This window comes from Mustela putorius, unplaced genomic scaffold (genome assembly GCF_011764305.1).
Source record: "Mustela putorius furo isolate JIRA1106 unplaced genomic scaffold, ASM1176430v1.1 tig00000224_pilon_pilon_pilon, whole genome shotgun sequence".
NCBI lineage: Eukaryota > Metazoa > Chordata > Mammalia > Carnivora > Mustelidae > Mustela > Mustela putorius.
In genome coordinates this window covers 33,844,515-33,861,155 of record NW_025421321.1, presented here as the reverse complement: position 1 = coordinate 33,861,155, position 16,641 = coordinate 33,844,515, and the positions used below count along the sequence as shown (strand labels likewise).

The following is a 16,641-nucleotide window of genomic DNA, read 5'->3' as shown; positions in this document are numbered from 1 at the left end:
GAGAGGCAGGCAGAGAGAGAGAGGGAGGAAGAAGGCTCACTGCTGAGCAGAGAGCCCGATACAGGGCTCCATCCCAGGACCCTGGGATCATGACCTGAGCTGAAGGCAGAGGCTTTAACCCACTGAGCCACCCAGGCACCCCTACTTTTATATTCTTAATTAAATTTGAGTTATACATTCTTTAATGAACTTTATACTTATTTCTTGAAGATACTTGCAGAAGAAACTCATGTAAGACTAGAAATTTATGATTCCCCCCATTTCTGCCTGTTGCATTAAGACAAATCATTGCTTTGCAGGTGTATGAAAGGTTTTCCTTAAGTTGCAAGGGGACATTTTGATAAACCTATAGTTAGAAGTCTTTATGAGGAAAGAACTTGTCAGAACCACAGAAGGCTTCGGCTCAAGCCTACACACAGTCCTGACCAGTTTGGATTCATGAGGCTCTCTCTTGACATTGTGTGGGGATTTAACAACCCTTTGCTGCATGCTTTCCATCTGCTTGGGCAGTGTTCTTTGAGGATTGGCCTTGACTACTAGCTGAAGTGGGAGCCTTGACCTGACACACCCTCCTGTCCTTTAGTTTTGGAAAGAAAGGGAGCAGTCCAGAGGTCCCAGGCTTTTCATAGAATGTCTGTACTTTAAGTGTCCTGCGGTGACTTGTCACACTTTCAGAACATATCAACAAGGACGATTTTTTTCAACAACATCTAGTTTCAGTAGTGGTTTTGTTTAACATACATTGGAGCTTCCATATCTGGGTTTTTTCCAGGCATGAAATCAAAGCTCTCTTCTTCCCTCAGATGGTTAAGGGAGTCGAGCAAACACTGCCACCTTACAAAGAGATGTATTGGTGTAAGGGGACGATGGATGTGACTTACGTAACCTCTCATGGAGTGTTTCCAAAACCATATAAGGAAGCTGGAAATAGTAACCTCTCCCTTCTAATGTCAACATTGAGCTCACAAATGAGGCTGGGGCCTGTGTCCGCAAAGGAAACACGAAGAACATCAGATAGTCTTGGGAGGAGAGAGCAGGAGGCGTTTGTTCACTGGGTGGATGCAGCCCTCATGGTGGCCTTTGGACACGTGTGCCATACCTTCAAGCTGGAAGTTCCCACACCCATGGTGACTGGGTTGCACTGTGTGCACGTAGGATAAGCCCATACCTAACTAGAAAAGTGCCTTGTTCGGGTACAAACTAGACTGTAGGGACTGGGGAAAAAATTTTTTTTTAATTTTTAAAAACATTTTATCATTAAAATCTTTAGATACTCAAAAGAAGAGAGACTAATACAGCCAATCCCCATATTACTTACTGCACAGTGATCAAGATTTTACCACATTTCCTTACCCTCCCCCCACCTTTGGTAAAATATTCATAACAGATCCTAGTTAGCAGCACATCATTTCATCCCTAACATACTTTCTCTGAGTAGACATTTTCTGAGTACAGTGCCGCTCTCCGAACTTGACAGAATTAACCAGGACCCAAATTTTGATGTGTAGTTTTTACAAAGCTCCTGCAGCTAGGTTCCCTTAAAACCTAAGAATTGACAGTATCCGTGCCTATACTGATTCACTGATTTCTTAAAAGAGTTTGTGGCCGGGAGTAGGGGGTGGTCCTTGCTTTCAGCTCTGAACCAGGTTATTGGGATTGGAGATGCGGGCGGGTAAGCAAATTGCAGTTGTGGTTCCTGGCTTGGAATCTCAGGTATCGAGCTATGCCATTTGCTTCCTGGGCATTTCGTAGTATCATCAATGATTGATAATCAGAACTTACAGGAATTTTTTTTTAAACAATATTTTAATTGGAAAAGGCATCTGTCAGCTGTCATGCTTCCAACTTCCACTTTTGAGAAGCAGGATGTTGAATGTGAGTAATGACACAACAGGCCTATAAAATGCGGACTAACCCTCCGATGACTCATCCAATACGATGCAGTATATTTGTCAAGGAGACTGAATCATATATGGGGGGAACCACTCTTCAAGCAGCCAGCTGGTTCTCAGGTCCGCAAGAGACCATCCATTTTTATCGGAAGCTTTATAGTAGCAATAATGCTAATACCCAGCACTCAGGCTCCACAATGTAGAGGAAATGGCATCACCCAGCAGGTATGTGCTTACTGTTTACGTGAACTTTATTTTCTCCTTGTTCTCTTCTGCCTAACCTTTCTGATAATGTGACAGTTTTTTAAGGGAGGAAACAAAAATATTCTAATTGGAAGGCACTGAACGCTGAAGTGTGTGTGCCTGTGCTCACATGCAAGGACAGATAGGTTACCACTGTTCCTTGAAAGGACAGAGGTCTTTTCCACTCCTCTCCCTCTCTGCAAACAGATTTCTCCTTAGGTATTCAGGTAAATTCATCCCTTTTATTAAGCCCTGAGTTTAAAAGGCTGCCTAGGAAACAGCTTTTGCAGAGGTGGTGTTTCTTTTGGGTGGATAGCTCAAAACTTTAATAAATGAATGAATGAAAGAAAGAGCAAGCAGAGGTGAGCTAACAGATACAGTCTAATAGTAACAATTGTATTTATTATGTTGGATTTATTTTCAATATTGTGATTTTTCTTACCTCCAAGATACACAACTTAATGCAAGAAAGCTTTAACCCTGTACTGAGTAACTGTGTCTAATTTTTGCAAATCATAATTTGTTCATACTAAATTCATGCATTAACTTTTCTAGGTGGGAGAAAGGGTAGTGGGGGTTTAGTAACAACATTTAATTATAGCTTTCACATGATCTGAAGGATTGTTCTGCATAATTGGGAAGCTGTGTCGCCTGTCTGACCTCTCTTTCTTCACTTACTAAATTTAAACAATGCCTGACTTGTGAAGGCACAGATCTTGTTTATTTGAGTATATTAAACATTCCTCTTTGTGTTGACAGTCCATTCGGTATCTCCTCATATTTTTAAAAAATACTTCTTGTGTCCTACTTGTTAGGGACAGATGCTATAGTTAGTTTATAGTAGTACTATTTATGCTTTTCTAGTCTGTCTGTCCAGAATGGGTCGAGACCTATAACACAACTACCCACAAATTTGCCTAAGACTGAACATTTGTGTAACAGTCCATCGATGCGGGTAAATGCTGTTATCACTCAGAAAGCATTAAACAGATCTAGGCTTACCGAGCTGGAAATGTAGGCAGTCTTTGTTTCTCTTCCCCTTTCTTGTAAAGCCCATAATAATGACTTGTTTTCTTTGAGGGACGTGTATTCTAAACTGTCCCTAAGTGTATCAAATTTACCTATTTACATTCAGAAATTCAGATAATAGGGAAAAGCAGCATGAAGAGAGTTTGTTTTGTTTCTCTTCTGTAGATTAAGAGGTACACTTTTTTTAGAATGGCCAGTTTGTTTTTGAAGACAGGACCATCTCCAAATTTCATTAATTTTGCATTCTATAAATGAAAGCCACCTGTTATGCTGTAACATGCTAATTATGGTAGAGGACAATAATGAAGAAGAACAGTATTTGAAATATGTGGGGGTTTTGCTAAGAATTTTCCTGCCCACATCTGTAGTGCTTATTTTTATATGTGTATGTGTATACATGCATATATAGTACATATTTAATAATAGCATTTGGTGGTATTAAAAAATACTTCAGATTCAAAGTAAGCCTTTTTATTCCTTCTCATTAACTTTTTTTTTTTTAAGTTGTAGAAGAAAGGCTGCTTTAAAAATGTTGGCTTGAACTAAAGCCTGAATTTGTGATTCTTTAATAGATGAGGTTCTCTTGCTGGTTTGGTGGGCACCATTGGTTCAAGTTTCTCTTGGTCAAAAGTTACCAGAAAAATCATGGGACCTAAATATATGAACTAAAGACAGAATAGCTCATTTGCTCTGATTTCACTGGAATCTTGGGTTCCACTTTATCATTTTTTCCCCTTAATAACTCCAGAAAGTGGTTACAGGCAGGTGTATAAAAACATTTGGTCTAAAATTCTCGGTGAATTGGCATTGTCTTGCTTTCCCTGTGCTCTGCGTAGTTGACACTCAAGTCCTGTCCAGATCATTTTAGGGCAGTGTAGATTTCATTCAGCTTTGGTTTTTTTACCCACTCAGAGCTCCTTGATGACTGTGATTTGGCAATGACAGTCACCCCTAGGCTTGTGGCCGCCGCTCTCGGAGGCTCTCAGAGGCCCCTGTGCTGTTGAGCACCATGTGCTGTTGGTCCCGAGTGACCACATGGTTTTCAGATCCTTCTTTCCCTTTTGAGGGAAAAGGAATACAGAGCCATGGGCCGGTACCAAGGATATCGTTATCGTTCAACTTAGAAGTGATCAGTAGGTATTGAGTGAGATGCAGCCTGTGTTCAGAGCTATGTGCTGGATGGTGGTAAATTAAAAAATGCTTGTTATGTGGGCCCAGCCCTGTTCTTGCTCTCATTCCCTCTTAAGTGGGGATTCATCGTTATTGGTGGTAGATTCCTCCCGGGTTTTCTTTTATTCATAGATTTACTGGAGTCTATAATCTGGAGCCACTAATTGCTCTGTGTAGAAGCACCTTTTAGCTATTCCCTCTTGGTTCTTCGGAATCTAACACTTCTTGGATGGCTATCGAGAAAGAACTGCCCTACTAAAAAAAATACCTTTAATAGTTTTGGAGGCCATGTTTTTGAAGCCAAGTGGACTGACAACCTCAGACGAAGGATTGATTGATTGGTTGATTTTCCTCCTTGAGGAGAGTGGCAGTCGGGGAGAGCATTTGAATCCTCAAAACTTAGAGCATTGAGATTTTATTGAATTGGAGCAGATTAGTATACATCAAGGACATTTTTTCCTTATCTTTGAGAGTTGAAGACCCCTGCCCACTTCAGCATCTATTAAAATTATACTTTAGGGGTGCCTGGGTGGCTCAGTGGGTTAAAGCCTCTGCCTTCGGCTCAGGACATGATCCCAAGGTCCTGGGATCAAGCCCCACATTGGGCTCTCTGCTCTGTAGAGAGCCTGCTTCCCTTCCTCTCTCTCTGCCTGCCTCTCTGCCTACTTGTGAGCTCTCTCTGTCAAATAAATAAAGAAAATCTTAAAAAATAAATAAATAAATAAATAAATAAAATTATACTTTAATGACTCAAAGCTATACTGAATTCAGGAACCAGTTAATAAAAACATTGTTTGTTTATTTAAAATCACCATAGACTGGGGCACCTGGCTGGCTCAGTCAGAAGAGCCTGGGACCCTTAATATCAGTGACATGAGTTTGAGCCCCATGTTGGGTGTAGAGATTACTAAAAATACGTAAATACATAAATAAAATCGCTATAGATAATCGGCATTTTAAAAACACTTACTTGTATTTAGAGACATCTGTTTCGTGAGTTTATAATGTTTTCATGCTGTACAGGTGGATGATCTGTGAATGACTGGCAATAACTGTAGCCCCCCAAGGGGAGAGCTGGGCCTGTCCATTTCCTCTTGTCTACTTCCCACTGTTCTGCAGTTAAACTGTCCTCCTTATGCCTGAGGTTATAGGGAGGACATCCTGCCTACATAGTGGGTGGGATTAATAGTACTTGTAGGTAGATCTTACGTCATTATCTGGAAATAACAGCTTTCTTGTTGTAGCTCAAAAATGCCAGAGACAAGCACAGAGCAGCCTTCTTAGTACATAAACCCCACTTTTAAGGACGCTTAAATGGGGTGAATGACCATTTTCTTATCAAACCAGCATCAACTTTTCTTAGTCCTGAGCATTCTTCCAGATATAAATTTGCTGATGGCTTGTTTGCAGTGACATCTGTGCTCAGATTGTCTTTAGGGTATATGTGGGACAATTATGGAAGCCATACCCCTTCCCAGTCAGATTCTTAATCGCCGACATTTCTTTGTAATTAATGATCACCATAGAGAAAGTGAATGCTTGAGAACGAGACTGGCACTTCAGCCCTTCCTGAAAGAGCATTTGGCTTACATGACAACTCTACCTTCCTTGCCTCACACTCTAGGAGCAGCATGGGGAGTTAGCTACGTCGTCTTCATAGCGCTTAGTATGCAAGAAACTGCAACAAGATACTATCTCTTTGCAGATTTCAACCCAAGAGGTGACTTTCAGTTTTCAGTGCTAATTCATGCTGTTGCAAAGATTTTTCACATTGGAGATGTCCAGCCTGGGTTTGGGGTTTTTTTTTTTGTGGTTTTCTTTTAAACACATGTGCCTTGTACCCATCCAGTGAAAGAGAGGGGTTGCCTGCCCTTGCTCTAGCCCCACGAGGCCTGCTGTTTGACTGGGCCTCTTGAATTCCATGAAATGGAGCGCAGACAGCATGTGTCATAAAGGCTGCTTGGGAAGGGTGAAGAGCAAAATTAGTGCCTGTGGGTGGGCATGTGTTCTCATCACATCGCCAAAGAACTGCAGTGTGCAAAATCTGGCAGGAACTTGTTCCAAAGAAAAATAAAACAGCCCCTTTTTTCCTGCTTTGAGAAATATTAAAAAACATCACTAACCCTCATGTTGAAGAAATGGAACTGTTAGAAAATCTTTGTGATTGTGTGCATGTGTTTTAATAATCTTAGAAGGTTAGTAAAAAGGGACTAATCATAAATATTTTTTAGGGATTCTGTAACTTTTGTAAACATCATAAGCCTTCTATTCGAATATAATCAGTTAAGGATGAGGGAGGGGAATTTGTTAGAGCTAACAATTAGGGAAAAGTCCATTATATTTAACTTTCTTCTGTCCTTTGATGTGATTTTGTAAGAAGAACTGTTTTTATCTCAGTAAAACCAATTACAAAGGAAATGTTTGTGTTTTTCATATATGTGATTTGCCTTGTATCCAAAAGAACAAAGCATAGGCCACATTTACATTTATATTTGAGGCACAAGATCTTCCTTTTATAGTTACTTTGTGAAGGTCTTACAAATTTGTTCTTAGTTCCTCATAGTGTAGAAGAATATTTCATAGCTTAAAGGCTGCTCATGATGTATATTTTGCACAATGGACATATGTTGACTTGATAATGGAGGGGGGATTTTGTTGATTTTGTTTTGTTTTAAAGATTTTATTTTTCAATAATCTCTATACCCAACATGGGGTACGCTTACAACCCTGATATCAAGAGTCTCGTTTTGGGGCGCCTGGGTAGCTCAGTGGGTTAAAGCCTCTGCCTTTGGCTCAGGTCATAATCCCAGGGTCCTAGGATCGAGCCCCGCATCGGGCTACCTGCTCAGCGGGGAGCCTGCTTCCTCCTCTCTCTCTGCTTCCCTCTCTGCCTACTTGTGATCTCTGTCAAATAAACAAATTAAAAAAAAAAGAGAGAGAGAGAGTCTCGTTTTGTACTGACTGAGCCAGCCAGGTGCCCCTGGTGGTTTTGTTTTTTTTTTTTAAAGATTTTTGGCGTTGAAGGGGAGTTATTTATTTATTCGACAGACAGAGATCACAAGTAGGCAGAGAGAGAAGAGGAAAAAGGCTCCTTGCTGAGCAGAGAACCTGATTCAGGGCTCCATCCCAGAACCCTGGGATCATGACCCAAGCCGAAGACAGAGGCTTCAACCCACTGAGCCACCCAGGCACCCCTTGTTTTGGTTTTTTTAAGTGCCAATGTTTCTTTCTTTCTTTTTTTTTTTTTTTTTTTAAAGATTTTATTTATTTATCAGAGTGCGGGGGAGAGAGCGAGCACAGGCAGACAGAATGGCAGGCAGAGGGAGAAGCAGGCTCCTGCTGAGCAAGGAGCCCGATGTGGGACTCGATCCCAGGACTCTGGGATCATGACCTGAGCCGAAGGCAACTGCGTTATTAACCAACTGAGCCACGCAGGCGTCCCAAATGTTTATTTCTTAAAGACTATGGAAACTTCCTTAGCCAAAGCCCAAATTTCTTCATCTGGGATCCTTTTTTTTTTTTTTTTTTTTAAAGATTGATTTTATTTATTTATTTATTTATTTGACAGAGATCACAAGTAGGCAAAGGGAGAGAGAGAAGCAAGGCTCCCCGCTGAGCAGAGAACCCGATGCAGGGCTCAATCCCAGATCCACGACCCGAGCAGACAGCAGAGGCCTTAACCCACTGAGCTACCCAGGCGCCCCTGGGATCCTTCTTGAGTCCGTTTATTTCAAGTATCCTCTTTTGTTTTTCATATTTGTTGTTTTGTTTTGTTTTTAATTAATGATGGCCAGATAAATAGGAAAAATAGACTATCTTGGCCATTTTTGAGTATGTGGTACATTTGTGTTCATTATACATTGTTGTACAACTGATCTTCAGAACTTCATCTTGCAAAACTAAAACTATAGCCATTAAACAACTCTCCATTTCCCCCTCATCTTAGACCTTCACTGTCGCCATTCTACTTCTGTTTGTATGAATTGGACTACTTTAAAAAGTGGAATCACACAGTATTTGAAATTTGTGACTGGCTTATTTCACTTAGTATAATGTCCTCACAGTTCAACCATATCATAGCAAATGACAGGATTTCTCTCTTTTTTTTAATCTGAAAAATACTGTCTGTATATATACTACATTTTCTTTATCCACTCTTACCTTGATAGATATTTAGGTTGCTTTTGCCTCTTGGCTGTTGTGAGTAATGCTGCAGTGAACATAGATGTGAAATTAATTGCCTTTTGAGACAGGAATTGATTTTCAAGAATTGTTAATCTTCTATATGCAAACACATCAGAAAAGGTGTCATTGTGTCATGTCACTTTATGTTTACCCAGCCTTTTCAGTCCACACACGAGTTTCCGTATGCCAGGTTACTCGCTGTGGGAAATTGCTGGGTAGGTGGCAATTTTTGGTCTGGGATAGTGTAGCCACAGTGCCTGCAGGGATTGTGACTTTCCTAGAGGTGACTTTAGTCTTGGGAAGTGGCACAAGCACACTGGTGAATGAAATGAGCCATGGGGAGTTCCTCTTCAATGATGTGAAGACAGGGGGCCCTTTTCTTCCTTCCAGTATTAAATGGCAGCCAACAGTGACAGCATGACTTCAAGGTAGTGTAATTACATCTGTTTGGCCTCCAGACTGCCACCGTGTCAGTGAAGCTTTCTGGGTGGTTGGCTGTGGCCTCTCGGTTGCCCTGCCTCAAGCAGTGGTCGTTAGCTGCCACTGAATGCGTGACCTACCACCTGCTTGGGCTCCCTGGGGCAAGCACGTCTGTGATGGTCAGCAAAGCCTCCAGGGGTCTCAGTCACCTGTGAAGGTCATGAGTCTCCAAATGAAACTACTTCAGTCCTTCCACAAGCTGGGAGACTTTGCCATGTGGGGATAGCCCTAGAGTTCCCTGGAAGTTCGTTTTGAAGTGAAACCAGAATGAATACTCTCCCATAGATGAAATAATATTCTAAGAATATTGTGTAAAACTGTGAGCCAGAGTAGTGGCAAGTTGGCCTGCACATTCTCCTTACTGCCGTGTTCTCTTCCGGCAGGAGAGTAACTTCCTAGAAGCACATGTGCTGAGTGGATGACTGTTTTGTCATAACTCGGAAGGAAATTGCCCTTGTAGGTCAAATCCTATCTCTGTTGTGGTGAAGGACTAGTCAAGAATCTGCTGCGGGGGGATTATCCTGTGAGGCCGAAGCTAGTTTTGTCCTTCTTGATTGTTCACCAACAATCACGGCCACCGGCCACCATAGAGGGAAAGAACAGATTCCTCAGTGACACTTAATTTGGAACTCCTACTAAACTATAGCACTGAAGCTGATAGCGATGTTAAATTTGTGTTTTCCTCAGTCCTTGTGAGTTTGGTTCCCCTAAGTAGGCCTGCTTTTTGGTTTGTGTGTTTGCTGTTTAGGTGAAAAGATTTCTCAGCCTAACTAGCAGGTGACCATCCAGTTGGCCCTTTTTAGGTCAAAGTCCAGGGGTCCCAGATGAAACCTAGATCAGAAGTTTAGGGATTCCTCCTTGCCTACCCCTTTACCCCCACCCCACGTCAGAGGGGAACACTCTTAGCCAGAGCTGAGTGAGTAGGACTGGGTGTTCCCGCTGCAGGTGGGCCTCCAGGCTTCTGTTAAGGAGACTTGGTGAGCTGTCAAAACCATTTGGGAATATAACTGTGATTCAGGTATTTTAGGGCTTGATTAGGCTTTTGTGGAGTGGAATCCTGATGCTCAGCATTTCATGTTTTGTTTTTTCCTGTGGGAAAAATACATTCCAGTTTCAAAAAACTGATTTACAAGAAAACTTGTAGACCAGAATGTCATTGGTGACATCGAAGGAGCCTGAACCTGTTTAGAGTTGCTGTAAACAAAGGTCTATAGTGTATGTCTCTCCCCATTTTGAAGTAAGGTGGTTGCTTCCTTACCTTTTCCTAACTTTTTTTTTTTCCTTTCTCTCTGAAGGTAATGAAAAGCTGGTATTGGAGTGTTGCTCTTGAGTCAGTTGATTAAAGCACATAGGATGAACTATTCTCCTCTTTGCCTGCATTTGGTCTATAGATGTGTCTTAGAGATTTGCTTCCATGTGGCTAAAGGGAATCTTACATTTGTGGCCGGGTAAACCCAGCTAGATGGCTACATTGTGACTGTTTGATTCAAAGATCTTAAGAAACTTATTAAAACTCAATTTTCATTGTTTTCTTGTTTTTTAGAAATGCTTTGATAGACTTGTTTTGCTCCTCAGAACCTTAAAATTGCATAATGATACTTGTACCAAGAGAACAGACCTGTTAGTTTGTTGTGGCTTCGGGTCTTTGTAGTTTCTAGGGTTTTATTTTCTCCCCCAAGTCAAAATGTTTTCAGTTGCATTTTACTGCTGCAAGTTTTCTCATCTGCTTTTGTAGAGTATTTGGATGGCTTAAGTTTGCTAAGCCCTCTGGCACAGCTGAAGGACTTTAAGCCCCCCCCCCTTTTTCTTTTTTACACAAAATTAAAAGAGGGACCAAAGTTGAAAAGAGACCTCAAAGGTCACTGGACCCTACCTCTTGTTTTACATACGAAGAAGCTGAGTCGGGGGTGTCTCAGCCAAGAGGAAGGAGGAGAAGTGCAGTAGAGGTCATGTCTGCTGACTTAGGAAACTAGCTGTACTACCTGATCTGAGAGTGAAGATTGCCTCTACTGCTGGAAGGGTTGAGTAGGGCTTCCCGACCCCTCCCCCTAGCTCTGCCATTTTGTTCACGTGGCTCTTGGTGCTACCTCCTCATTTCTCCTTACAAGTCCTTTGACAATCAGTTGCCTATACTTTAAACTTGAAGAGACCGATGAGAATAATTTATATCCTCTCGATCACCTAGGTTAAATATGGGAAACATGAGCTACAACATAGGAACCTTTTTAAAAAAAAAAAAAAATGGGGTAGGGGTGTGGTCTGTTTACCAATCTTAGTCTTTTATCTGCCTCTAATGCCAGTGACCTAGAACAATTCCCTTCTCCTGTCTGGACTACAGATTTTCTAAGCAAGGGGTCTAGAGTAGATGGTTTCTACAATTTTTTTTTCTGACATAGAAATGTATATCTAGGGGCACCTGGGTGGCTCAGTGGGTTAAAGCCTCTGCCTTCGGCTTAGGTCATGATCCCAGCGTCCTGGGATGGAGCCCTACATCAGGCTCTCTGCTCAGCAGTCTCTCTCTCTCTCTCTGCCTGCCTCAGCCTACTTGTGATCTCTCTCTGTGTCAAATAAATAAATAAGAAATGTATATCTAACTAGTTTGTGTGGCCCTTCACTAGTCCTGATTGGAGACCTAAACTCCACCTGCAGGCCCCACCTCTATCCCGATCTCTACCTGAGAAAGGAAGAGGTCCAGAATTCTTCAGTGAGAACAGATGCCTTGCAAGTGCTTTGTTTTGTTTCTTTGTGTGTTAAGCTTTTCATCTCTGTTGAAGGAGATGGCGGAAACCTGAAGGAAAGGGAACAAATGAATTGGTGATTCCTGCCATCTGAAAGGCTTCGGTGTCTACTAGATGGGTCGGGAACAAAAGCGCGGAGGCTCTTAAAATCTAGTCAACCTGTTGCCGGCTCAACATGTGGACTTACTTTCTTCTTTGTGGGTCTTCGTGTGAGAGTAGGTTTTATTAAGGACTGGTTTGTAAAGGATTTTGTAGATTTAGAATTTCGTATTAACATAGTTTGGTAAAGTAATTTCCTGACTTTTTCACCATGGTTTGCTTTAAGGTGGACAGTGGGAGAGTGGCGGGTTAAAAATGGGAAATGTGACCTGGACTGCTTGAGAAGCTGACTTTTTAGTACCATTATCAGCATCTTCTAGGTTTAGTGTTGATCTCCATTTAGAATCATGTAGCTCTATAAGTTTTCTCTCTCATCTTTTTTTTTTTTTTTTTAAGATTTTATTTATTTACCTGACAGAGAGAGATCACAAGTAGGCAGAGAGGCAGGCAGAGAGAGAGGAGGAAGCAGGCTCCCCGCTGAGCAGAGAGCCCGATGCGGGACTTGATCCCAGGACCCTGAGATCATGACCTGAGCCAAAGGCAGCAGCTTAACCCACTGAGCCACCCAGGCGCCCCATCTCTCTCATCTTCTTTATGGAAGTCTTCAGTTACTGAGAAAAGTTGAAAGAAGTATACAGTCAACACTCACTAGCTCCTGTCTCCAACTACCATTTTACTGTTTCTGCTTTATCACCCGGGTGTCTGTGTGTCCATCCTACTCTCCATCCAGGACACCAGGTTATGTTTATGTATTTCAAAGTCGGTGCAGATATTAGTGCTTTTTTTTTTTTTTTAAGATTTTATTTATTTAACAGAGAGAGAGAGATCACAAGTAGGCAGGGAGGCAGGCAGAGAGAAGGGGGACGCAGGCTCCCCGCTGAGCAGAGAGCATGATGAGGGGCTTGATCCCAGGACCCTGAGATCATGACCTGAGCCAAAGGCAGAGGCTTAACCCACTGAGCCACCCAGGCGCCCCTATATTAGTTTTCTCCCTAAAAACATCTCAGCATGTGGGATCATCAGGTACTCTCTCCCTTTGTTTTCTCCAATTCAGTGAGAAAGAAAGCAAAGATCTTCTGAGAAAGTCAGACTTGGAAGTTCAAGGGCTGCAATTTAAAGACCTGAATTGGAGATTATTAACTTTAAACAGCTCCCTTTGCCATTTGTGTTTTGAAGTACCAGTTTTTCTATTACATGTATACTTTAATGTGGTGAGAGTTAATTTTCTTTAGTAATCTAACATTTCCATTAGCTGGTCTTTGGGGGTTTAAATGTGGATCGTAAATACCATTTTTGGAAGGGTGTGTAAAACAGAGGGAAAGTCAAAGAAAATTATTGCTTTCGGAGTAAAAAGTAGGAGAAGAAGAAAGGGTTCTTCAGGGGTGGGTTATTTTGTTTGTTTTAAGTTGGTAATCCTTTGATCTTGATTAATTATGAACTCCACTGAACTCCAGGCTCAGCAAAGCAGCCGACAATAAAAGCAAAATCATAAACCTGGATTCAGACTTCGGCCTCTCTCCTCCCAGGACTCCCTCACCCCCACTTCCCACTGAGGGATCACCCTGCAGCTCAGCCCTTCAGAACAGAACTATTCCAGTCTGTGAGAAGTAGACTCATTCTCTTTCAGTTTGAATAATTTTTTTTTTTTTTTAAAGCAGTTTAGCCATGTCCAAGTTGTCCTGCTCTGGTGATTTTTGACAAAAGCTCAAAAATCTTCAATAGATGCCTTGAATGTTAATAAACTATTGTGATAAAAATCTTACCCTCATTTACTAAAATGGTTTGTCCATGCCTAAAATTCCCATGTTAATGCTGAGAGAATCTGTGCAGAATATGGGGGATAGAATTAACATTAAAATAAAACACACGTGTATACATGTATATGTTTATCTTGTTTCTTCAGTAACTAGCTATGGCAGATACGATTCCTTTCCTAGGCATACACATTAAAGGGACTAGGAGCAGAGGCAGACTGCTGATGTGTCCAGTTGGGTTTGGAAGCCTTGTTTGGTATAGATTTGCCTTGAAAGCAAGAGTCTGAATGTGAGTTACCCCCTTGTGCTAGTGTAATCATCACATGTGACAGGGCAGAGAATCACTCGATGCTGGGTTTTACAAAAGCTTTTCCAAAAAATTTTTATAACTTTGTTGAATGCAATGGAATTATAATCTTTTAAAAATTTAAAAATCGTATTATACTTTACTTTTTTGTTGTTGGAGTTTAATTTCCTGGAAACCAGTGTTTTAAGACTCAGAACTTAAAATGTATTTCACAGCCTGCTATTAAGGTAATTAATTATCCACTGTATAGACACTTGACAGGTAAGGATACAGAGGTCCCAAGTGGTTGACCAGGAATCCCAGCTAGGATTTAATGGCTCATGCCCAGGGATCTCCAGTTCCCTAATTTCCCCCAGGGTGGAAATTAGGATTTCTGCTATTAGTAGGGATTAGAGCAAATAGTTTTTAAATTCCAAGAAAAATGATTACTTTCTTCACTGATTATTTATCCCCCCCTTTCCCCCAATAAACTACCAGACCTGTCCTGCCCCATTGCTTCAGGCTTGACCTTAGGAGGGCCTTTCTTCTAGCTGTATGCATTACTCACCTCAAGAGGGACTTGCTCAGAAAAGTTATGTTGACATAGGGAGAGTTGCCAAAGAGCCATTTAAAAAAATCTGTCTTGGATACAACTTCTAAAATTGCCTTTTCGGGTGCTGAAGTTAAGATTTAATTCAAACATTTCACTGTCCCAGCTTAAAACAGCCCAGTATTATGATTTTAGATTGCCTATTAGCAGAACAGCCCACATGTCTTATCTTTTTTTTTTTTTAAGAGATTTTATTTATTTATTTGACAGAGAGATCACAAGTAGCCAGAGCAGCAGGCAGAGAGAGTGGAGGAAGCAGGCTCCCTGCTGAGCAGAGAGCCTGATGCGTGGCTTGATCCCAGGACCCTGAGATCATGATCTGAGCTGAAAGCAGAGGCTTAACTCATTGAGCCACCCAGGTACCCCCCCCCCATGCCTTATCTTAATCATGTCCCCGTTGTCAGCGACTCCTCATCACGGATATTAGATACTTTATATTCTTGTGGCTACTGAATTTAAATGTTGGTAGGAAAAGTCTTGTTGTTTAAAAAAAAAAAAAAACTAACAGCACTGTGTCCAAGACATGTGATATATTACATAAATAAAATCAAAAGATCTCTACAGAAGTTTAAAAAAAAAACCTGAGAGCAGTAGAAGTAGAATCCAGCTGAAATACTCTTTTCTCTTGTGGAGAATTCATGCGTGTTCGAGCTACAGGCAATAAAAGTCAGAGGTGAAATGAAAAAAATTTCATTTTGAGCACAGTACAGTGGAGTGAGTTTAATATAACTCTGTAAACCTTGCCGAGAAGGAAACTCCAATAATTGCCAGCACGCCCACACACCGCTGTGGGCATCCCCACCTTGTGTTCACCGACCCCAAAGGTTTGCCCCTAGAATCAGGGCTCTCACTGAGGTGGGGGAGCAGAGACTCAGACAGTCTTGGCCGGCTGTCATGTCACTGGCCCGGCAAAACTGTCCACAGTGCTCCCAGGCTGCAAGGATGTCAGAGGACCCCTGAGGGCCTCTGGTATTTCCTCAACTATTTCCTCAAAGGCCTCGTTAAACCACTGTAAAGCTTGTGAGTCTGATGTCCAGTCTTGATCTTTGTTCCTTTTTGTCTTTGCTTCATTTCCTTTTCTTGGCCATTAAGGGTCACAGGACACAGCAGCCAAGAAAGAGGGAGCAGAGCAGTGAGTGGCACAATGTCTGGTACCCTCCATTTGGCCAGCCCTGCAGAACGTCCATGCCTGAGGACATGCCCAGGGCAGGTGCCTTGGCCCCATGCGAGAGAGAATGTGCCAGAATGTTCAGTGCACGTGCTGCTGTGGCTCTTAGGTCCGGAAGGTGTAAATTAGCACTTGAGACTAGAAAGCGTTTCTGTTTCCAGTACACGGTAACTTGAAGATACTATAGAGGCATGTAGCAAGCCAAATCGGCCCTCTGTCTTAAATAAGGTATGGGTCTTTATTTTGAATCATAGAATCACAAGCTTATAAACTATGAGTTGGTGATAGTTTTTCTAGAGGAATATTTTTTTTAAGATTTTTTATTTATTCATTTTACAGAGAGAGATCACAAGTAGACTGAGAGGCAGGCAGAGAAAGAGAGAAGCAGGCTCCCTGCTGAGCAGAGAGCCCTATGCGGGACTCAATCCCAGGACCCTGGGATCATGACCTGAGCCAAAGGCAGCGGCTTAACCCACTGAGCTACCCAGGCGCCCTAGAGGAATATTTTTGTATTAAGATTTCAATAGGAAAATAAAAACAGTAATGGCCGTATATAATTGACTTGTGAGGTTTGGTTTTAAAATTACTAAATGTAATAATCATTCCTATCTCAGAAACCCAGTCTTGTTGGCAGTGTCCTTACAATAAATGGAGAAAGCAGCCCTTTCTATTATGTGCCGTAGAAAATGGTGTGTGGGTGAGTGGGTCTATTTATATGCCTCAGTGTAGCTAGGTAGCATAACAACAAAGATGCTGGGTTTATATGTGGCATTTGAGGATGAGAATGGACATCCCCTGGATGAGGGGAGGACTCGGACATGTGGAGGGCTCTAGTGACCTCGCAGTACAGCAGAACACACTGGCTTATGTGCAAGATAGAACTGAGGATTCCTAAGACATTTTCTCATACCCTCACTCATGGATTCTGAGCCCAGCACACAATAAAAGGGGAACCTATTCACACCCCTCTGGGGCTCCCACAGGACC

The 16,641-nt window shown here is 41.9% G+C and overlaps 1 protein-coding gene across 3 annotated transcripts in view; it reads left to right on the top strand.

The window, feature by feature from the left end:
• Positions 1 to 16,641, top strand: part of SPRED2 (sprouty related EVH1 domain containing 2) — a 113,417-nt gene that overhangs the window by 59,242 nt on the left and 37,534 nt on the right. The window contains exon 1 of one of the 3 annotated variants that reach the window (XM_045077916.1): positions 1,818 to 2,117. The exons of the other annotated variants lie outside the window; for them this stretch is intronic. Within the exon in view, the coding sequence (XP_044933851.1) occupies positions 2,101 to 2,117 (17 nt within the window). The 5' untranslated portion in view covers positions 1,818 to 2,100. Of the gene's footprint in view, positions 1 to 1,817; positions 2,118 to 16,641 lie in introns of those variants that run through there. 3 annotated transcript variants of the gene reach the window in all.